Source organism: Alligator sinensis, unplaced genomic scaffold, assembly GCF_000455745.1.
Source record: "Alligator sinensis unplaced genomic scaffold, ASM45574v1 scaffold862_1, whole genome shotgun sequence".
Classification (NCBI taxonomy): domain Eukaryota; kingdom Metazoa; phylum Chordata; order Crocodylia; family Alligatoridae; genus Alligator; species Alligator sinensis.
Genome location: NW_005842066.1, coordinates 1,558,865 through 1,575,649, shown reverse-complemented (window position 1 = coordinate 1,575,649; position 16,785 = coordinate 1,558,865). Strand labels below are relative to the sequence as shown.

The window sequence follows — 16,785 nt, the reverse complement described above, 5'->3', positions numbered from 1 at the left end:
GGGACTGCTCAGGAGGAGTAGGTCCCCTGCCTGCCTCCCCCACAGCAGCTTCAGCAGCAGCCATGAGGGCGCTCATGCCTGCTCCTGGCAAAGACCTTTGGCGGCAGGGGGCCGGGCTGCATGTGGTGCTGGGCCAGCTCCTGCCATCACTCACAGCTTCCAGCACCACACAGAAGCCACATGCCTTTGGGCCCGGCTGGATTCTGCCTCCGTGTGTCCCATGCACCATTGGGCCAGCTCGGCTCCATGCAGGCAGGACTCGGCTTGGCCTGAGGGCACACGGCTTTTGCCTGCAGTGCCAGGACCCCAGGTGACAGCAGGAGCCGGCCCAGTTCTGTCTGAGGGCGCGCAGGCGAGACCGGGTCGGTGCCACGTGCAGCTGCTAGTCTGAGGATTTCTGAGTATCAAAATAAGAGAACTGGTTTGAGATGCTGCAACAGGTCACTCATCTGGAGGTGACCCATGGGTGCAAATATAGAAGAACAGAGATGCAACTGGTATGTGGTTATTTTTCAGCTGAATTTAGCTCATTATGGATGTGAACTGTAAGGACTTCTCTTTGATGTAGATAAAGCTTGCAACAAGTGTAGATTTCATAAAGGCAATTATTCACTACTTTATCTGTTTATTTTGTAAAGGGAGAAAGTACAAACTAACAGTATTTTGAGCACTACAATTTTACTTTCTCTCATCTTCTCAAAAGAGTTGTAGAAAAGGGGTTTTAATTTTCTAGTTTTCTAGTATTGTCTGCTGGTGAGAAGAAATATTCAAAATAATAAAAAGAAGTCGGTGGGGAGGGCGGCAAGCCTTAAAAGGTAACCACCTTTTTTGGTCATTCATTTGTAGTAAAAAATGTAGTTTGTTACGAGAGCCAACATGTCAAAGAACAGTCTTGTTTGCTTCAAGTGTTAGCCACAAGCTACTGACCTTTGTTTATGTTTCCTTTTAGGTTAGGCCTATGTTATACCCCAGGGTTGTCCCAACAAAAGATGTCACGTTTCTCGTAATTCAGTGAGAAGTATCTTGCTCCACTGTGTTTATTCCAACCCTTGGGAAATAGAAAGCACGTTCTAACTCTTCAGCTTAAACTTTTTATAACTAATTCTCCTGTATAAAGAAATGCGAATATTTAGTTGCGGAGGCCAAGGTATCAGATGATACAAGCCAAGAACCCTGGATTATGCCACTGGTCTCTTGGGGATATTATGAAAAATAACTGGGAACTTCAGTGCTTTGAAAATGTGACGTGCAGTAAAATGCTTAGCTATATTATTTCTGAATATTTCTTGATGCTTGCTCACCACTTTCCAAAATAATTTTGTAACTACAGGGCTATGAACATATGAAGCACTTAATAAAAGTATTAACTTGTTAACCTCACACTGTTGTGAGACTTTTAAATGGTATTATCATTATTTCAGATGAAGAAACTGGGACATATGATCAAATGACTTGCACAAGGTCATGTGTCATCTATGGTAGAGGCAGTAATAGAACTCTGGATCTACGGACTCCCTAACCTTCAGGTTGTCCCCTCCTGTTAGCCTCAGTTATGTAATTTCATTGATCTTACTAAGTGTGTGCATTTATGTCTGTGTACATGTGTGTGATCTATATATCTCTTCATAAATATATTTTGTGGCCTATGTCGTGAAGAGTGAATGGTTTACTTTTGATTATTAACACACAAATTAGAGTAAATGGGACCAGAAAAAGATGACAACGTTGGAGAGAGAAATCAGAGGAAAGTAGGGAATGATGTGAATGAGAAGACTGAGGTCATTCGGTACATGTGCGAGCAGCAAAGACTTTTCCAGCCCAGACCTGGCATCAGAAGAGGTACAGGGTCAAAGATGGCAAAGCAAAAAAGGGAGCATTTAGAAGATAGTATTGGCCAGAGTGCATAGCCTACCACAGTGGGTAAAGGAGGCAATGGTAGAAGAAGGGTCTGTGTGGGGTGCTGGGTAGAGGAGAGTTATGCCAGGTCTTGAAGATGAAGATGAGATTATTGGAGTTGATGTGGAAGAAAAAGAGGACATCAGAAAAGGAGTTAAATGGGAAAGAAATATTGGTAATGTACGGGAGAGGGGGGGAAAAAGATTTTGAACGTACCATTTTTGATAGGCCACAGGGGGAGGTTGATAAAAGGGCAGAAAGACTCTTATGGTATTGCATTTGAGGTAAGAGATGACAGGCATGGATAAAATCCAGGATTTAGTAATTGGTATGGTGAGGGAGAAGTGGATTTTAGAGAGACTGCAGAGGTGGAGTAACATGACTTAGTGAGAACTTGGATGTTAGGCAGTGATAAGTACTACATTTCAGTCCATCTGTATCTGAAGACTTTGAAGTAACACTAATTTGGAGGGTATTTTTTTTCTTCCTGTGGGCTAAAATCAGTATGTTCTGATTTAAGGGAGGCTTTATCTGTCTTCATTTTTCCATCAAATTTTGGAGCATATATTTGCTGTCATGCTGATGCATGATGCATTTGAGCGTCTATTGTTTCGTCAACAGATATACTGAAATATGGTGCATATGCATGGTATCATATCAGTTTTAATCTCCACAGCATGCAATTCAGTGTGCTTCTGGTATGATACATCTGCCTCTTCTGAAGAAGGGGAGAAGCTTTCAGCTTCATTTCAATTATATTTTAGGTATCAGTCCAGTTAACAAAAAATGAAAAATTCCATCTGTTCAATTGTCATGCAGAGGAATGTTTTATCTCTGAAGCACATTATCACATCTAAAATTGACAGCATAATCTGTCTTTTTTTTTTTTTTCCCCCCTGCTCTCTTGGTGCAGCTTTGATTAACAGGAAAGAATTCTCTTCTTATAATCTGCCACAAATGAGGAGATATTTTGTGCCATTTCTACAGTGTCCTAATGGCCAACAGAGATCAGATATGTATCCAGTATCCTCATTGTAGCCTGTTTCTGTTCCTCTCTTCCCACCAAACCCATAGAAGTCCCATGCACTTAATTTGCTAGTAAGACTGATCATACAAGAATAACCCTTATGAGAGTATTTGGCATTCCAGTGAACAAAACCAAGATGCTCTTTAGCACCAAATTTACCTTCCCAACATCTTTTAGATGTCTTTAATTTTGTCCTGCTGAGCCTGATTTAATTAAGCCAAATTTAATGATACTACCTATGAACTTTTCAGCTTTGTCTTTTGTTAAGAAAAAAATTATTTACCAATTTCTTTTGTTATTGAAAAGAAGTTACCGAGCACTGTTTTCTTGCAGGTGTCTCCAAAACAAATGAAACTTCCAGCCTAGACTAACTGGAAAACGAGAATTTGCATATAAAGTTATTTTAATGAACATTCACTGATTCAATACATTCTTAATATGATTGTTACATGTCTCTTCTAAAACAAAATATTTTGTAGATGTGTCTGCAGGCTATTCTAATAGTTTCTAGAGGCCTCAGCTAGGTTCATGTCCCCATCGTGGTACCCTAGTGATTCTCAAACAGGGTGCCATGGCATCCTGGGCTGCCTTGAGATTCTTTCAGGGGTGGAACAAGATGCCATACAGTCAGTTAGCATTGTTAGGTATGCAAACATGATTGACAACATAGACCCACTAATTTCAAATAAGATCCCATTGTGTTAAAAAAAATTCTGACCTGTTGTGGTCTTGAGTTCCTTGCAATCAAAAATTTACTGTACTATTTTTCCATAGTTCAAAAATGAATAAAAACCCAAGAGCTGGCATTTTCCAAGGGGGTCCTTAAAACTAAAAAGCTTAAGAACCACTGTGCTAGGCATAGTAAAAATGTTAGGACAAGGGTTGTTCTGTTTAGAGAGTTAACTCAAAGGATTAGAAGTTTAGCAATACAGAGTGCTAACTTGTCAAAAACATAAGCTAACAACATTTTATTTAAGAACATGAGAAGCAGGAAGTCAGTGAGGCTATTAGATGATACCATGGAAGAGGTACACTAAAGGAAGATAAGGTTATGGCAGAGAAGCTAAATGAATTAATTTCATTCTCTTCAATTCAGAGGATGCTGGGAAGATTACTACACCAGGTCCATTTTTTCTAATGAATAAATAATGAAAGGTTAGGTCAAATTGAGGGTAACAACAGATGGGATTTTTAAACTAAATTGAACAGTAACAGGTAACTAAGACTGGCTGGTATTCATCCAGGAATTTTAATATGAAATTGTAATAGTTAGCAAAAGTACATAACCTGTTGCTCGGATCAGCCTCCATACCAGTAGCTGGAGGGTTGCCAGTGTAACACCAATCTTTAAAAAGGGTTCCAGAGGTGATCCAAGGAGCTATGGAGCAGCAAGTATCTTTTATTCTCAACAAATTGGTAGCATCTATAATAAAATAGTGTTTGTAGTCACCTGGATAAATATGATATGCTGGGGAAGAGTCAGTAGAGTCTTTGCAAGGAAATTAAGCAGGAAGAAGGAATGTCCTTTCATGAATTGAAAAGCCCTTAAAAGATAGCAAACTGGGTTGTTGAAGAAAGTAAACAGTGGAGTCCCAAGAGATGGTACTGGGACCTGTGCTATTGAACACCTTCATAGACATAGCCGCCTACAAATTCATTACAGGGACGTAGCAAGGGATTAGAGATGCTGTGCTTGCCAGTTCCTTGGGGTAACAAGGAACAGTGGTCACAAACTGACAGCAGATTTAGGCTAGATATTGGGAAGGACTTCTTCATGGTAAGGGTGGCTAAAATTTGGAATGGGCTTCCAAGGGAGGTGGTGCTCTCCCCTACCTTGGGGGTCTTTAAGAGAAGGCTAGATAAGCATCTGGCTGGGGTCATGTGACCCCAGTTTCCTGCCTAGGCAGGGTGTCGGACTCGATCTGTTGAGTTCCCTTCTGACACTAGCATCCCTAGCATTTATGCATCTGGTTTAGGTGGCTGGTAAGCATATGAAAGATGACCTGTAAAAGGGAGCATATAGTAAAGTGGCAGATCTTGCAGATGATACGGGATTATTCTGGGCATTCAAATCCAAAGTGGAAGGTGAAGAATTTCAGAAGGGTATCGCAAAAATAGGTGAGCGAGCAATAAAATAATTCACATGGGAAAAATGATAGGCCCCTAATTAGCCATTATTATTCAGGATAGCGATCTAGGAATCATTGTTGAGTTTCCTACAAACATTGGGTCAATGTTGGTAGCAATCAAATGTTAGGAGTCATTAGGAAGGGAACAGAAAACATAACTGTGCACCCAAATCTTGAATATTCTTGATAGTTTCATAGTAGCTAGGGTCAGGAGGGACCTGAACAGATCATCTAGCCTGACCCCCTGCCACAGGCAGGAATGAATGCTGGGTTCACAAGACCCCAGACAGGTGATCGTCCAACCTCCTCTTGAATATGCCCAAGGTAGGGGTGAGGACCACCTCCCTGGGAAGTTGGTTCCAGATTTTGGCCACCCTAAGTGTAAAATATTGCCTTCTGATCTCCAAACTAAACCTGTTCTCCATCAGCTTATGACCATTGTTCCTCATCACCCCAGGTGGTGCTGGGGAGAAAAAAGCTCTGCCTATTTGCTGTTGATCCCCCCCGATGAGCTTGTAGGCAGCCACCAGGTCCCCCCTCAGCCTCTTCTTGCTGAGGCTGAACAGGTTCAGGTCCTTCAGTCTCTCCTCATAGGGCCTGTCCTGCTGTCCTCTTGCCAAGCGGATGGCCCTCCTCTGAACCCTGTCCAGGCTGGCCACATCCCTTTTGAAGTGTGGCACCCAGTACTGGACTCGGTACTCCAACTGTGGCCTGACCAAAGTCGCATAAAGGGAGAGTATCACCTCTCTGGACCAGCTTGAGATGTACCTTTGGATGCATGACAAGGTATGGCTGGTCTTGCTGGCTGCGGTCTGGCATTGGCGGCTCATGTTCATCTTGGAGTCAATAATGACTCTGAGATCCCTTTCCGCCTCTGTGTTTTTTTGTAGTCTGTCTAAATCTATTTGCAGCCTCTCTCTCCCTTTAAGTGTGTCCACCTCGCCCCACATCTTAGTGTCATCAGCAAATTTGGACAGCGTGCTTTCCACCCCCTCGTCCACGTTGCTGATGAAGATGTTAAACAGTGCGGGCCCGAGGACCAAGCTCTGGGGTACCCCACTGCTCACATCTTGCCAGGTTGAGTACAACCCGTTCATCATTACTCTCTGGGTGTGCCCCAACAGCCAATTTTTTACCCATCCAACTGTGCAGGCATCAATGCCTCAGTCACTTAATTTATTGATGAGGATGGGGTGAGAGACAGCGTCAAAGGCCTTCTTAAAGTCTAGAAAGACTATGTCCACAGCGACACCATCATCCAAGGATTTAGTTACCTGGTCATAAAAGGCAATCAGGTTGTTCTGGCAGGACCTGCCTTTGGTGAACCCATGCTGATTGCCCCTGAGCATGATCTCCCCTGCAGGTCCCCCACATATATGCTGCTTGATGATCCTCTCCAAGAGCTTCCTGAGCACCGAGATGAGGCTTACAGGCCTATAATTACTTGGGTCCTCCTTCCTCCCCTTCTTAAAAATAGGGACCACATTAGCCAGTTTCCAGTCCCCCGGCACCTGGCCAGATGACCACGAATGCTCATATAGCCGGGCCAAAGGCTCCGCGATGACCCCTGCCAGCTCCCTCAACACCCTTGGGTGGAGAGCATCTGGACCTGCAGATTTAAAAATGTCTAGCCCTTCCAGAAGATCCCTAACTACATCTGCACTGACTGAAGGCTTGCTAGAGCTATCCCCAAGATTGTCCCTACCTCTGGTAGGTGGGATATCCCAGTCCCTGTTCAGGAAAACTTCCTATTGCCCATCTTCTCTGTAACTAGAATAGAGAACAGGAACAAAGATGATGAGGGGGATGGACCAGTGTCTATAAGAGGAGAGGTAAAGAGACATCTAACCTTTTCAAACTTGGAAAAATTGAAAACTGTGGGGGAGTATGACCAATGTCTAGAAAATGGTATGTAAAAAAGTGAATGAGGATCTGTTATTTACTTTGTTTCATAATCCAAGAACTAGGCAGTACCTCTTGAAATGATCTGCCAGCAGGTTTAGAACATAGGAAGTATTTTACACAGCGCATAATTACGATGTGAAACTCATTGCTACAGGATATTGTACATACCAATAGTAGAACTTGATTTGAAAAGGGATTAGATAAATTTATGGAGGCTAGGTCTATCAGGGGTTATTGCATACAACAGTTAAAGATATAACTTACTTGCTCATCTTGCCTGGGAAGGAATAACAGCAGAAGTTCACTGAGCCCCATTTCTTGTGGTTTTCCTCTAAAGCTTTTTCTACTTGCCATGTCAGAGATGGGAACCTGAACTAGACAGATGTTTAGTCTGACCTAGTCTGGCAATTCTTGTGTTATTAACAAAGGAGGGAGGTGTGCTTGAGGTTTTTCAGGTGTGGTGAGGGAGGGCGTGTAACCTTTGCGCCCATCCACAGGAAGGGCAGGAGGGAGGAGTCAGGTAGCTATAGGCCAGTCAGGCTAACTTCCGTCCTAGGGAAAATCCTAGAAAAGTTTATCAAGGAGTCTATCTGCAGTAAGCTTGAAGAAAGTAAGATTCTGAATGACAACCAGCATGGCTTCGTAGCAGGCAGGTCCTGCTTTACCAATTTCATTTCCTTCTATGACCAGGTAACTTGCCACCTGGACACAAGAGAGCAGGTTGACGTTTTATACCTTAACTTCCAAAAGCCCTTTGATCTAGTATCCCACAATTGGAGGATTGTGGGCTTAACTCCGAGACAGTCAGGTGGGTGAAAAACTGGCTGCAGGATAGGGCCCAGAGAGCCACTGTGAATGGATCAGTGTCATCCTGGTGAGAAGTGGGCAGCAGTCTCTCACAGGGGTTTGTGCTTGGTCCAGTACTTTTCAACATCTTTATTAATGATTTGGATGTGGGGGTGAAGAGCTCACTGGCCAAGTTTGCGGATGACACCAAGTTATGGGGAAGCGTAGTCATGTTTGAAGATAGGCGACACATACAGGCCGACCTAGACAGGCTAGCAAGTTGGGCAGATCGGAATCTGATGAAGTTCAACGTGAAGAAATGTAAAGTGCTCCACCTCAAGATGAGCACCCCACAACATGCCTGCAGGTTTGGCAGCACCAAACTGACTAGCACCATGAATGAAAGGGACCTGGGGGTAATAATAGACCACAGTATGAATATGAGATGCCAGTGTGATGCTGTAACCAGTAGGGCAAATAATACTCTGGCATGCATCAATCGATGCATCTCCAGCAGAACCAAGGAGGTGATTCTTCTGCTCTACTCAGCACTAGTGAGACTGCAGCTGAAGTACTGTGTCCAGTCCTGGGCAACACACTTTAACAAGGACATGGACAAGCTTGAGAGAGACCCGTATGATCAGTCTTACACGGCAAGCCATACGAGGAAAGGCTGAGGGATCTGGGACTCCCTTGTGCTACACTAGGGGAGTACATTAAAGGTTCAGTGAGCAACTGTTCACCAGGGCACCTGAGGGGACAACTAGGAGAAATGGCCATGGAAGACCGATTCAGGCTCAACATTAGGAAAATCTTCTTCATAGTCAGGGTGTCCAGACTGTGGAATAAGCTCCCTCCAGAGGTGGTGTAATCACCTACCCTGGAAATCTTCAAGAGGAGACTAGATAGTTACCTTGCTGGGGTCACCTGACCTCCAGTTATCTTTTCCTGCTTGGGGCAGGGACCTGGACCTGATGAGGTCCCTTCCAGCCTTATAATTTATGAACCTCTGCAAGATTGTCAGAACTATGGGGATCAGGTTCAAGTATGAGTCGGTTTGGGTCTCATTGAAAAGATTTTGTGCTGCTCTACTATAGCTGCTGATGAATTAAAATTAAAAGTGAAATGTGTTTGTATCTGCCGGGCCTCATACATCTTACCTCAGGCTTCCTTGATCCGAGTGCTTGTCGGTACTCGCCTTGCCATCGCAGGTGGCCTTCTGGGAGGTCTTCCCACGCGCCACAATCTGCCCCTTCTCGCCTGCCACGACTTGAATCTTTCAGTGGTTGGGGCTTCGTGCAGCGTGGTGGCCCTCGTCGGTCACCGGCTTCTTAGATGTCTTCTGCAAGGCTCCTCCTCCCCTGCACCTCGCCCTTTACCCAGCCCGGCGGATCTTGGCTGTTTCAGTGGTTGACCGAATATCCCCTAGATACTTAAAAAATGAGCTCACCTCTTGCTCTAACTCCCTGCCTCCACCACCTCAGCCCCTTCTAATGCGGGGAAACACAGAACTCCCTCCAGAACTCAAAAGAAAAGCTCAATGAGCCTCAAGAGAGCATAACCCTGCCCCTATTGGGCTTCCTTATGGAGCCAACAGCCTATCTATCCCCCCGCTTGTTGACAGGGCCCCCTGCCTGTGGCTCGGTTCTGTGGCCCCTCTCTGCCTATCCCAGCCTCATGCCACTCCTTCCCCGGTATCCTTCCGGTGTGACCCTCTCTCTGGGTCCCCTGGGAGCAGTGTCCCTCTCTCCAGGTCTTCCCCGAACTGAAGCCTCCTCTCCGGGTCTTCTCCACGCGGGCTTCTCCTGCCGTCCCTGCTCCTCCTCCCATCCTGCGGTGAGCAAGTTACCCTTTTTTATTTTCCTTCTCTCCGTTCCACCGCTGGCTCCTGGCCCTGGGGCGCCCCCCGTGGACTCGGGAGTCTCCCCGGTCTTTCTCCCCCCTGTGACAGTGTTAAAAAGAGAAATAAACTTGGTGAAATTAGCTGACAGTATTAATTAGTTGAAGGTTCAGTGGGAGAAAGTTGGCTAAAGTTTAAAGAGATAGTACATTTTCCTTTACCGCCAACTGCACAATTAGGCAAATGTAAATGTTGGAATCAATGAATGAATTAATGCATTGTTAAAGATGAATGAAAACTGAAATTAAGTTCTCAGTATAGCATAGGGAGAAAACTAAAATAAAATAGAAAGAGTACTTGAAAAACAAAAGAGAAACTGAAAAATGGAATATGGAGATGACCTTTAACATTTGTGTTGAATTTTTATTCTAACAAGACATTGCATGCAGCTGTCAATATTATTATTATTGTTGTTGTTTTTAGTATACTGAATAATAATAATTTAGACTTTAAAAACATACTGTAAGTTTCGATAGTTTCCTCATCAACATTTGAAAAGAAGAATTTTAATAATGTCCCTGGAATATGTTTAATGGGTACCAATGAAAACAAATGGATGTGGAGAATGAGATTAGAGGCACAAAGGTTGGCAGTTATGCAAGACAAAGGTAGACAAATCATTAAGCAGTGGTGATAGAAAATTAAATTTGAATCAAGTTACCATGTTTTGGTGTGTTTTATTTTTTTAATACCCTAGGATTTGGGGAAACTATCGTTTGGCTGGAGCTAAAAAGTGCCTAGGAAAGATGCTTCAAATTAGGCCTCCTAAGTCTAATCAGAAATTTTATTAACTTTCTGTATAGTTTCATAATACATTTGAAAAAAAAATGCATGTGCTCTTGTACTCGTAGTGCATAGCCAGAGCTAAGCATAACTGCTAATAGCAGTTTTAGTGGATAAACTTTATTTTTTGTGTAGCACACTCCTTGGTTTATGCAGTTTACTGTATAATTATTACAAAACGTATTTTTTAGGGGGAAAAATGTAGCATGGTTTATTGTTTCGGGCTTGCTTCCGATGCTAAAACTTAAATCAGGAAGTGCAGTGTAGCCAGCTTTAGTTTGGAGTTTGACTCATAAAAGTTGCTTTTACCACTGCATTTATTGCGCTGCTGTAGTTAAAAGTATTACTCTTAACTGTGTTGGCTGTAGGAATTTGTTAATATATTTAGAAAACATTTAATTATTTAACTATTGAGAAGTTTATTTGAGACCAAATGCCTTTTAGAGGTCTTAAGTGGTATTTACATAGCTTTTAGTCATTCAAGTCCCTAAATATGATCCATTTGTACTTCATGTATTAACCCAGTGGTTCTCAACTTTTTTTTGGACTAGGACCCATTTGTAAACATTGAAGGCCAGTCCCTACCCAGTGCCCCTCACTCCTGACCTGCTCCCCCAGCCCTGGAGCTCTGTCAGCCTGCAAGGGAAAAGCCACAGTTTCCCATATTTTTCTTCTTTAAAGGAGAATCCATTTTTAAAATTGGTTCACAGCCCTTTCATATATTCTTGCAACCCACTTTTGGGTTGTGACCCACGGGCTGAGAAATGCTGCATTAGCCAAACCCCTTCCCCACCCCACCCCACCCCACCCCTCAATATGCCTTTATCTTTATTATGTCTCTCTTGGCCTGAGAAGATCCGTGTAACTAGTTTTAGGATGCTGTGGATATTCAGAAGTGATTCAAGATGGCCACCCAGGCATCTAATTCCACCCAAGCTCTCTTCCGTCCCAGTTCTGTCTGGGAGGTACCCAGATGCCCCACACACCCCAAGTTAAATGGAGAGGAACCAAACCGAGCAACTGTTTGGCACTAAGAACGTGCATGAAGCTTGAAAGAGGAGCATCACTCATCATTTTCTCAAAAGCCCAGTGCTTGGTGCATTTGCATGGGAAATGTTTTGGATTCTAGGGCTTTGCTCCTCATGAGGGGATTTAAACCTGCGTCTCACTTCTTTCAAAGGAAAGCACCACAGCAACTAAGTGATGGGGTTGGCAAAACTAAAGATGTCCTATATCCACCCATAAAGTGGTGCCATTGGGTAGAAAGGGATGCAAGAGTTACTGAAGCCAAAAAAGAAGCAGGCAAGAGTGAGCCTGACTGTAGCCCGATGAAGAGGGGACTCTCTTGAGAGACAGGCCTGGGTTCTAGCCTCTCCTCTAGTTCTGGCCCCCTAGGCTGCTTACATATTTTGGATTAAACACTGGATAAAGGCATAAATCAAACTGAGAGCACACGCAAGACAAAAATACAACACAAAGTTATTTTCTCAGATATGGGGAAGGATAATTTACATGAAGTACAGTTCAGATTCTCTATACTTATATGGGAATGCTAACTAAATGGTTCAAAGATCCTGAAACTGCTCCATGTCAATGATTCTGGATGTCAGTAGTTAGCAGGACTATGAGATGAACAGATCTCTAAGGAGATTAATATATTGGGCAGTGCCTTACTGTGCTACTTAGTGATAGTCTAAGAACGCATAGGATTTTAGGTGATTTTAATTAATACAAAAACGTTATCTGCTATATTTTTATATTGCATTTCTATAATACAGACAGAAAATGTCACTTTTTTACAAGGGCAACATTAAATTGTCAAGTGAATTATTGCAAGATTCATATTCTATTCTCTGTCAATTTAAACAAAAGCATGTTGTGCTTTTTTAAAGAATTCTTCAGACCTTCAGTTTTGCAGGCTATAATGGAAAATGTCACAAAATATTCTACGTAGGTTGTTTGTTTTTTTTTAAACTAGGTCTGACCAATCAATACTATTGCTGTGGCAATGATGTATGCAAACATAATTCTTCCCTTCTCTTAGGAAGATAGCAAATGACATTTTTAGGTTACAGTTGTAATGTTCTTTTAATATATACTAAGACATGCCCTTCATATAGCAGCCTAACTTCATATACATAGTTCTACATTATCATTAAAAATATATTCACTCACTTATCTGCTATATTTGGTAGTCTGAGTTGTAATTACAACTGTTTGGATTCTTTTAGCAGGTTGTAATTTAAAAAGACTCTGATCCTCAAGAACAGCAGTATCTACCTTTTTACATTTGAAGTACCACATCATGTGATTGACATGCAGGACAGCCATGATGTTGAGTCAGTCTGTTTGCTGCATTGAGATGACACCGTGTCATTGTGCATTGATGGAACGTCGTGGTGTGGTTCTTCCACTTTTCCCTACCATCCTTCAGATACCAAAAGGGATGGTTCTCCTATCTCTCTCTTTTTTGTCTTTCTCTGTCAGCAGATTTGAACTGGGAGGGCCCAAGTGCAGGCTGCACCTCACTTTCTTTTCTATGTGTTAGCAGTATCAATACTTGTTTGCAAGTATATCTCACGGGATTTCTCTGCATGTATGCAGTAAGTGCAGAAAACCTAGTGGAAAGCTTGAGTTCCATATTTCTTGCAGAAATCCTGTTTTCACGCTGTATGATCAATTTTACATTCTCTGTCACAGTCCTGCAAATAATGCAGCCTTAACCATTGTATGTTTTTATTATTTACATTATAATGAAGTTGAACTTCATGTCAATTGTTGAGAAGGCATTTTTAGTGTATGATAAGTAGAATAATTACCTTAGCTTTATTTAAGGACTTTCATGTTACAAAATACACTTGATAAGAAAGTCATTGACAATTATTGAAAGAGAATGGGCAAAAACAAGTCCTTTTTATTCATTCCATTATCATTGCACCCTTGGCCTCACTCAATCACTATACCATCCTCAATTAAGCTGCTTTTAATAATTTGATTTACCAAGTTTTGTAGTGCAGCCGACCTTTTCAAGCAGTGACCTTGTGGATCTCATGACACAGCAATTTCAGCTTTAGGCTTCTCCAGCATGTTACCTTAGTAACGTGCATACATACATATACTCTCTCAATGTTTGGGAATTATTTAACTAAACAAAGCAAAGCAAAGCAAAATGAGCTGCTAATTGTGCAGGCTTTTCAACAAGAAAGCCAAGGAAATTATTGGAATCTGCAGATAGCTTATTTTTGACCTCAGGATACAATGGATGAAAAAATAGTATGTTTTTTTTTATTTGAAACATGGCTGGCAAGCTGGAAGAGATTAAACCAGTGTCGTCTCAAATACTGTTAATTTATGGTGTCATTTCCTTACTTTCTCTTATTTAGCTATATTTAGCCATATAGAACTAACTGTTTTAAAATTAAATACAGCAAAAAGATGTTCCACTGATGGTCAGTTTTTCTATTGTCTGTACTCATTTTCTATATTCTTAAAACTATTACTTAGTCTATTCACGTTCTTCAGGACCATGTTAACAAGAAGGAAATTGTATTCATCTGGTAGTTGATAAGGTGGTAGTAGTTTTCATAGACATTAGGGCTGGAAGGGACCTCGGAAGATCATCGAGTCTAGCCCCCTGCCCCAGGGGCAGGAAGTCAGCAGGGATCATAGGATCCCAGCAAGATGAACATCCAAATGTGTCTTGAAGGCGTTCAAAGTGGGTGCTTGAACCACCTTCGGCAGCAGTCTATTCCAAACCTTGGGGGCTCGGACAGTAAAGAAGTTCTTCCTTATGTCCAGCCTGAAACGGTCATGGAGGAGTTTGTGACTGTTCGACCTTGTCATCCCTTGGGGTGCTCTGGTGAACAGACGTTACCCCTGATCCTGGTGAGCACGCCTGATAAACTTATAGGTGGCTACCAGATCACCCCTGAGCCTGTGCTTTTCCAGGCTGAAGAGTCCCATGGCTCTCAGCCTCTCATCATAAGGTCTGTTTTCTTGACCTCTGACCATGCGCGCGACTCTCTTCTGTACTCTCTCAAGCTTCTCCACATCCTTTCTGAATTGAGGAGCCCAAAACTGGACGCAGTACTCCAGCTGTAGCCTCACCAAGGCCGAGTACAACAGGAGAATGATGTCCTGAGATTTGCTTGAGAAGCATCTATAGATGCAAGCCAGCATTTTGCTTGCTTTACTAGCTGCAGCATCACACTGAAGGCTCATGTTCATCTTGTGATCAATCATGACCCCCAAGTCCCTTTCATCCATGGTGCTAGCCAGCGTAGGACTACCAAGCCTGTAAGAATGCTGCGGGTTTTTCTTCCCAAGGTGGAGAACTTTGCATTTTTCGGTGTTTAACACCATCAGCTTCTTGTCCGCCCATTTGCTGAGCCTGTCAAGATCCACCTGGATCAACCTCCTGTCCTCAGGTGTGGATGCTTTACCCCAGAGTTTGGTGTCATCAGCGAACTTGGCCAGTCTGCTTCTGACACCAGTGTCTACATCATTAATGAAAATGTTAAATAGTATAGGCCCTAGGACAGAGCCTTGAGGGACCCCAATGGTCACAGGGCACCACGATAGTAGACTTCCATCAACCACCACCTTCTGGGTCTGCCCATGGAGCCAATTCCCCAGCCAGCAGATCGTGATGAGGCCTCAGACAGACAGTTTTGCTAAGAGGTGATCATGGGATACCAGATTGAAGACTTTTATGAAGTCAAGATATATGATATCAATCTATTCTCCCTTGTCCAGGTGATAGGTCACCTGGTCATAAAAGGAAATAAGATTGGTCAAGCAAGACCTTCCTGCACCAAACCCATGCTGGCTATCCCTCGGGATGTTGCCATCGGCCAGTCTGTTAAGAATGGCCTCTTTGATAATCTTTTCTAAGACTTTCCCCGGGATAGAAGTCAGGCTGATGGGCCTGTAGTTCGCTGGATCCACTTTCCTCCCTTTCTTGAAGCTAGGCACCACATTGGCCTTCTTCCAATCTTTGGGCACTTCACCAGAGTGCCAGGAGTTCTCAAAGATCTGTGCCAGGGACTGAGCTATGATGCTAGCCAGCTCCTTGAGTACTCTGGGGTGTAAACTGTTCAAGGCCAGCTGACTTGAAGGTGTGCAGCCTTCCACGGTGTTCCTTCACAAGGTCAGCATTGGTGGAGGGTAAGGACTATCCCTCACCCGGGTCTCCCTGTCCTGTAATGGGCAGGGGCGTCCCATGGGACTGGTGAAAGACCAATGAAAAGTACCCATTTAGCAAGTTTGCTTTTTCCTGGGCGTCGGTTGTCAGTTGTCCCATCTGGTTTAACAGGGGTCCAATGTTGCCCTTGCTTTTTTTTCAGCTCCCCACATATCTAAAAAAAGACTTCTTATTGTTCTTGATACTTGTAGCTAGTTGGAGTTCCGTTGCAGCCTTGGCTTTCCTGGTTCGCTCCCTGCAAGTTTGGACCAGTGCAGAATATTCCTCCTTGGAGGTGGATCCAGTCCTCCATCCTTTGTAGGTGTGTCCTTTTAGACGCAGGAGATCTGCTAGTTCCCTGGAGAGCCAAGGGGGCTGCTGTGCCCTATTGCTGCCTTTTCTCTGAGATGGAACAGACTTTGCTTGTGCATCTAGGATTGCTCCTTTGAGGAGCAACCACTCGTCCTGCACTCTCCTCCCTTTTGGGCTGTGGCCCTTTAGGGCCTCACTTGCAAGCCTCCTTAGCTTGTCAAAGTCAGCTTTCCTGAAGTCAAGGACTTCTATATTACTGACTGATTGCCAGCTTTATGGCAGATGGTGAAGGTGATCAGCTCGCAGTCACTGTCACTCAGCTTCCCTTCAATCATTAGGCCACTGATTAGGTTTTCCCCCGTTGCCAGAACCAGGTTGAACAGTGCTTTACCTCTTGTCGGCCTGTAGACCTCTTGTGTCAGATAGAGGTCATCCATGCAGGAGTGGAAGCTTTGCAACTGCTCGGATTTGGCTGAGCACTCTTCCTATGAGGATGTCTGGGTAGTTGAAGTCTCCCATGACATCCATGCAGCGGGAGCATGCAGCCTCAGCCAATTTCCTGGCAAACTATGGGGAGAAGTGGACACGCCGGAGGGCAGGGAACAGCTGCAAGCAGACCTGGACAGGTTAGATAAGTGGGCAGAAAACAACAGAATGCAGTTCAACAAGGAGAAATGCAAAGTGCTGCACCTAGGGAGGAAAAACGTCCAGCACACCTACAGCCTAGGGAATGACCTGCTGGGTGGCATGGAAGTGGAAAGGGATCTTGGAGTCCTAGTGGACTCCAAGATGAACATGAGTCGGCAGTGTGACGAAGCCATCAGAAAAGCCAATGGCACTTTATCGTGCATCAGCAGATGCATGA

The 16,785-nt window shown here is 43.6% G+C and overlaps 1 protein-coding gene across 1 annotated transcript in view; it reads left to right on the top strand.

Annotated features, from left to right (window-relative positions):
• Positions 1-1,700: 1,700 nt before the first annotated feature.
• NDUFAF2 (NADH:ubiquinone oxidoreductase complex assembly factor 2) overlaps positions 1,701-16,785 on the top strand; it is a 138,651-nt gene continuing 123,566 nt past the window's right edge. The window contains exon 1 of the mRNA XM_025204028.1: positions 1,701-1,839. Within this exon, the coding sequence (XP_025059813.1) occupies positions 1,701-1,839 (139 nt within the window). The remainder of the gene's footprint in view (positions 1,840-16,785) is intronic.